Source organism: Vigna radiata, chromosome 10 (assembly GCF_000741045.1).
Source record: "Vigna radiata var. radiata cultivar VC1973A chromosome 10, Vradiata_ver6, whole genome shotgun sequence".
Lineage (NCBI taxonomy): Eukaryota > Viridiplantae > Streptophyta > Magnoliopsida > Fabales > Fabaceae > Vigna > Vigna radiata.
Genome location: NC_028360.1, coordinates 8,859,745 through 8,866,510, shown reverse-complemented (window position 1 = coordinate 8,866,510; position 6,766 = coordinate 8,859,745). Strand labels below are relative to the sequence as shown.

General features: G+C 30.3%; 1 protein-coding gene across 4 annotated transcripts; it reads right to left on the bottom strand.

Annotated features, from left to right (window-relative positions):
• Positions 1-533: 533 nt before the first annotated feature.
• LOC106776060 (serine/arginine-rich splicing factor SR45a) lies at positions 534-4,048 on the bottom strand. Of its 4 annotated transcripts, none has more exons than XR_002669798.1 (8): positions 3,934-4,048; positions 3,301-3,323; positions 3,120-3,212; positions 2,293-2,401; positions 2,029-2,178; positions 1,778-1,866; positions 1,493-1,556; positions 1,336-1,413 (listed from the first exon to the last, which is right to left on the bottom strand). XR_002669798.1 is itself a non-coding variant. In XM_014663361.2 (7 exons), the coding sequence occupies exons 2-7, from the start codon at positions 3,321-3,323 to the stop codon at positions 761-763; spliced, it is 1,092 nt and encodes a 363-aa protein (XP_014518847.2). In that variant the 5' UTR covers positions 3,934-4,046; the 3' UTR covers positions 534-760. The 4 variants fall into 4 exon arrangements, 2 of the variants coding, with proteins under 2 accessions (XP_014518847.2, XP_022642287.1); XR_002669799.1 differs by having other exon boundaries at positions 1,346-1,413; positions 1,794-1,866; XM_014663361.2 differs by lacking the exon at positions 1,778-1,866 and having other exon boundaries at positions 534-1,413; positions 3,934-4,046.
• Positions 4,049-6,766: the final 2,718 nt, after the last annotated feature.

Sequence of the window (6,766 nt, the reverse complement as noted above, 5' to 3'; positions counted from 1 at the left end):
GTAATTACTTTCACTACATTTTTGTATCATAAAAGTAAGTGAACATTAAAGCTAATAATTTCAAAATATGATTTAAATAAACACAGTTGAGTTTATGAAAATAAAGCCAAAATTTCTACTTCTCTTGCTGTCGATAAATTAGGTTAAAGTTTGAGAAAATACTTAAACACTTAGTGGTCCTAGTTTAACACACGGACAATAATTTCAGGAGTGCCTTCAAAGGACTATTTCCGAAAAATGATTTGTTACAACCACTAGTAATATTTTGAAGTTATAGAAACTCTGAAAGTAAAAAGGCTAAATTCCACCTTTCTACTCCTCTTCTGTTGTCTATAAAGTAGGTTAAAGCACTTAATTAACTGCTGATACAGAACAGAGTGTGTATAAGATCTAAAACAATGATTGAGTACCCTATAATAACATCCTGATTAATCGAGCAATCATCTATTTGTGACGATGTAAACACTTACGAAGATCACCATCTAAGCACCAGACTGAAGGCCAACATAAAGCAAAAGGAGCAAATGGAAAAATAAAAATGAAACCAAACCATGGTATGAAATTAGATTATCTATACTGACAATAACATAACATTTCAGTCCCGTACTACTAGGAATAGGATCATATTGTTTTTAGACAAAGTCATTAACTGAACCGAACGAAAACTTCACCTAGAACTACTGCATACATATGTCACCACACTAATACATTATCTACTACTATAAGCCTAAGGTGTTAAGCCGATTGTGAGCAACAAATTTCATGTTGAAGGAGAGGAAGATCTTGGAGTATTAGACCTGGATACTGATCTTGAACTTGCAACCACACTGGATGACCTTGACCGCTGTTTCGAATATTTGGCACTTCTCTTGGAGCTTCTTGAAGGACTCCTCCTTGGCCTGGGAGACACACTTGGAGAATCTCTCCTCTTCGAAACAGGAGTGGCACTCCGTGAGTAGCTCCTCCTTGACCTTCTCCTTGGCCTAGGTGAGGCACTGAGAGAAACAGACCTGTAACGATGCCTTCCATGATAGCGATCATTGGGTGAGGCACTTCGTGAAACGGACCTGTAACGGTTCCTTCTGTAGGGGCGACCATCCGGCCAGTCATAGGGAGAGTATGATCTGTCACGCATGCTAACAGGAGACCTGCTATAAGGAGAACGAGAGCGAGAATATGACCTGTGTCGATAATGATCATATCGCACATAAGACCTGTACCGGCTGTAGTATGGAGAGTAAGACCTCCTTCTTTGTGAGTAATATGGAGAATAGGATCGCCTCCGCCCATAGTCAGGAGAGTAAGAACGACTCCTACTTCGGTCTGAAGAATAGGGAGACCGACTGTAGCTTCTTCTGTAAGGAGAATAGCTAGGGGAACGACGAGGAGAGTAACTTGGAGAGCGGCGTCGCCCTGTAATTTAATGATAGGTATTAGGAAGATAACCGAATAAATAAATAAATTTGAAGAGATAATAACTATGAAAACATACCACGAACAGTTCTCAACCCTAGATACTTCCCTGGCGTTGGGGTTCGACCACGTCGCCTTCTTGCCTGCAATAAATACAATAAACATGGCATTAGTATAGGGCATTGCCAGTCACAGATAGATAAACAATAATATCATCAATGTAAAAGAAAAAACATTGCATGTTGGCCCAAAAAGTAGACAAACTGCAATTGTGAGAGGAGAATCATTTGAAGCACAAATTCACAATACATGAGATAATAGGATATAAACTCAAAAAGAGAGAGAGAAATGCAGGGCATACAACCCTAATGATCTGATACTTGGTGGTGTATTTGATTTGTTTGTTTAGTTGTGATTTGAGAGTTTGATGAAGAGCTGCTTCACACAGCTAACCTGCTGCCACAGAAACTTCAAATGGAAAGCACAAAACTTTCAAAACTCAGAGGAACTAAAGAACCAATCACCCATATAATTTCTATGCATTGGAGTTGAACAATTTCAAAGCAAATAAGAATCCAAACCACAAAATAGGGCAGCATTGCTCAAAGACTATACCTTCTCAACTGTAATAACACGCCCTTCAAGTACAGAGCGATTCAAATACTTTACACATCTATCGGCCTCCTCAACAGTCTCCATTGTCACAAAACCAAACCCACGGGATTCCCTTGTCCAAGGATCAACCACCAGATGTACATCTATCACCTAAAAATAATAACTTACGAGTAAGAAACAGTAGACAGACAGTATTTACATCTCCACGGAATGATAGGCTCTTCAATATCATTAAATTAACAGCAGGCATATATAAGAGCTTACTTTCCCCTCGGCAGCAAAATGCTTCTCCAGTTCCCTCTTGGTGATCCTGGGAGACAATCCTGTCACATACAGATTGTTTCCTGGATTTTCTGCATCCCTTGATACACTCCTAAATCAAGATATAAGAACGAATTATACATGAATGCATAATCAGAAAACAAATATGAAAAGATTATACCAACAGACAATTACATTTAGAAGCACACAATTCGTTATGAAATCAATATGGTGCAGCAAGTGAATGATCATATTGCGAGAAATCACAAAAGTCTTTCAACCATAATACGAGAATGAACCAATGTAATCCTCTAATCCCTAAATCGGTTCCAAGTCACCAATATGGATCAAATCACATTATTCAATAATTTACTGTTTATCCCAAAAATTCTCGTCAATATAAACGAAAGACAAATATGAACATCCATAGATTTTTGGAAGAAGAAACACCAGAACGAAGAAAAAACTACAGTAACATCTTACTTGATTATCCCGTTGATTTCTACGTTTTTATATACAGCGAGTTTACATTATTATAGACAGGAAGTTTACAATACAACCCTTCACTCTATAAATCATCCTCAAGCTTTGTGTTGCTCCATTATCACATTCATAAAACAAAGCCTTCATATAGTCACTCCATGGACACACCTACTATTGACTAATATTCATGTTTAAAGAGGCGACGCGGTGAGGTGTTGTGTGGAGCCTCAGTTTAAAATTTTAAACTGCTATATATTGAACACCTTACATTAAACATCACTCAAATGATTCTATAATATGATATTCAATGAAAAATCTTTCTAAAAAATTTACAGGGGAAACCCTACCTTGAACGGCTTCTGGACATGGACCTTGAGAGGGACCTGGACACAGACCTACCATATCGCTTATATGGTAAAGGAGAAGGCGAAGTAGAATACCTAAGAAGGATAGATCAGAAAACCAATAAGCAAAAACACAAGCCACACGAAACATAATAACTACATTAAAATTGAACGAGAATCTAACCTTGACCTCCGTGAGTACGACATCTGCAACAATGAGTAAACCAAACAGACAAAAAAATAATAAATCAGTTGTCGCATCGGACCATGGTCAATTCGCATAAATATCAGCATCTAAGCATTGACAAGGTATTGTGTAATTTGTCAAAATAATATTTGACCCCACAAAACAAAATTATCAATTTCCACAACAACAGCCACATTCATAAAAACCATGCAAAACTAATAAATACCAACGTGTCCTCGCAACAAAGCTTCCTACAAATTCGAAGAATTAAATTGCCATCTAAATCTCATATTTATACTCAACTCATGTTACTTTTAACTTCCAATCAAACGAAACATCACTGATCACCCACATAACTCCACAACAACTTATTACCAAATCCCTCCGAAACTAAAAAAACAAACTATTAGAACTAAACGCAGTAATCTCCACAAACTCTCGAATCAATTTAAAATAAATAAACAGATTCAAGCATCTTGACAAATTAAAAACAACGAATTCAAAGCTGTGAGGAGAACAGATTCGATTGCCGCAATGGAAATTCACAAAAAACGATAATTGAAAAATATTGAAGACGAAATTAATGAATTGTTCGCCATACATTGAAAAAACGATGAAAATTGGGCTTACCACGGCAACAGATGAACCACGAGGACTTGCTTTATTGAAAGTAGGAGAACAATGAATATAAAATTTGTGGGTGACGACACGAAGACAGGTGTGTTTTGAAAAAGATGAATGTGAGGGTAAAGATGTTTATATAGAAGAAGAAACGTGAGGCTCTGGTTCTTTTGGATGCTTCTGGAGAATCGGACGCGAAAGCGGAATTAAACTCGCTTGAATTCTTCTAAGGCTTTTGGGCCATTAAGAATATGTGCCTTCAACTTTTTGCACCCCATATTTTCGTCCTTCACTCTCAATATTATTTAAATTTTCATCTTTGTTCTTCTAAATTTATACCAATTAAAAAATTATTAGTTTGTTTCAATGTCATAAAATTGTGAAAGAAATGATGATAATAAGAGTGTTTAAGCATTATTTTTTTAACCCACGAAGAAGCATTTTTCAAATTTATGCTTCAGTGAAAAATCTATATTACGCACTTCACAACAAGTACAATATGAAAGTTTTGAATTTTTTAATTTATTACAAAATATATTACCCTTATTTTAATATAGTGCAAGATATATATCACCCTAATTTAGATAAAAAAAAATGCCAAATGGACATAATTAAATTGGTAATACATACTAAATTTGTGAAGAGGTACTTAAAAACACAAATTTTAGAAAACTGAACTTTAAATATAACATTAAGTATTGTTTTTATTTTTTATCTTTGTCAAATAAAGAATTAAAGTTTTGATTATTTTGAGTATTTTGCACCAGTCATATTATGTTTTTACTAATAAAATTGTAATATCTCTTTTTTTTCAATTCTTAAAATCTATAATCAACATAAATTACATAATTTAAAATAAAATTTCTTACTTATTTTATTAAAAATCTTAATTATAAATTGATTTTATTAAAAAGAAAAACATAACACTAAACCGCTATATAAAACATTTTTTATATTAACCTCTTTTCTAATTTGGTGCATCTATCATTTGTTCATGTAAAAATATAAAAATACAAAGTGAACTAACACAATTAGGTCCCTCTTAGTACTAACACAATTTTTTTAATATTTTTAATTATTTTTTATATTTATTTTTTATATTTAAAAAAAATGTCATGTATCCATTTAACATTATGTTACGTAACAATAATAGTATGAAACGGTATTGGCATCTGTCATTGTCATGCGTCATTCCTTTTGTCTTAATTCAATTTTTATATTTTTATTTTACTTCAATTCAATGTTAATTTTTTCTTAATTAAGCAATTTTATTTTTTTTGAATTAAAATAAAATTTAATTTATATATAAATGTTAATTATGTTCATTAAACATTAATTTTTAAAATTATAAGATCGGTAAAAGTAAGAATTGAAATAAAATGTGAAAAAAGTGGAAGAACGTAGAAGAATAAGTATGAGAAAAAAACAACCTTTAATTACGGATTTGACAAAAAAATTTCTAACTTTTATCTAAAAACATTGAATTTTCATGTTATTAGCTTGTTCAGTGACCTGAGTCATTTCAAACATTCACGCTATCCTGTCACGTCAATTTTTTTTTAACTCTTATAAATATATTTAACTAACATACTTAAAACTTATATAATTAACTAAATATAAATATAAATAAACTCAATATTGTTAAAAACATTTATATATAAATTAAATTTCTTTTTAATTAGGAAAGAGATGAAATTATTTAATTTAAAAAAATTAAATTAAATTAAGACAAGATAAAAATAAGAAACTAAATTAAAACTAACATAATAACACCTGACATGATAATGATATATGATACTTTTATTATTATGCCAAATTGTCACATTGTAATTTAACATATAACAAATTTGTATTTTTTACAAAAGTATGTAAAATAAACATAAAAATCATTAAAAAATTAAAATCATTAAAAAATTAAAATCATAAACCAACAGCCGACACCATATTTAGTGGTGTTGATATTATATTAACAAAAGATGAACAGTTGCTTCAATTTTTTAAAAATAAAAATTTAATTGATACCAAAAAAGAATTAGGAACTCATATATAACTTTGAATAATAAACAGAAACTACTGGAACGATTAAATATATATATATATATATATATATATATATATATATGAAGAAAAATATAAACTCAAATAAGAGTTTAAACATATCATCAATGTTCAAAACATGTTATCAGAATAATTTATACAACTATCAATAAACTTAACAATATGAATTGATATGGAACAATTGTATAGAGCTTACTAATATGAATATCATTTCTCATTACTCTTCTTGAAAATCTTAAAATTAGATACTCGTTTAAAAAATGTGTTTTAAAAATCTTTAAATATACACAAATATTTTAAAAAAGTTTAAAATGAAATTACAAAAAAAATATATAAAATAATATAATTCAAATTAAATATAAATTAAAATTTATTGTAATTAAAATTTAATATAATAAAATATAAATTAAATTTTAATTTAACTTTTTTTGAATACGAGTAGTATCATTCCTGTACCTATTCCATTTATAAACGAAAATTAAAATATTTATTATCCGATAATCGTAAATACCAATTCATTACTTTATAGATATCCCCTTACTTTTTATGTACTATTTACCAAAATATTTTGGAATATCTTCAAACATATTTAAAGAACTAATTATGATATTCTATTACATTTATAAGATATTTACGTGAGTATTTTTATGCATGTGCTAAAAAAAAAGCATAAATATAACATTACCATAATGAGTACTCAACACGGTTTCCTTAAAACTTAATTCTTACTCAACTCTAATGCAATATTATATATATATATATATATATATATATATATATATAT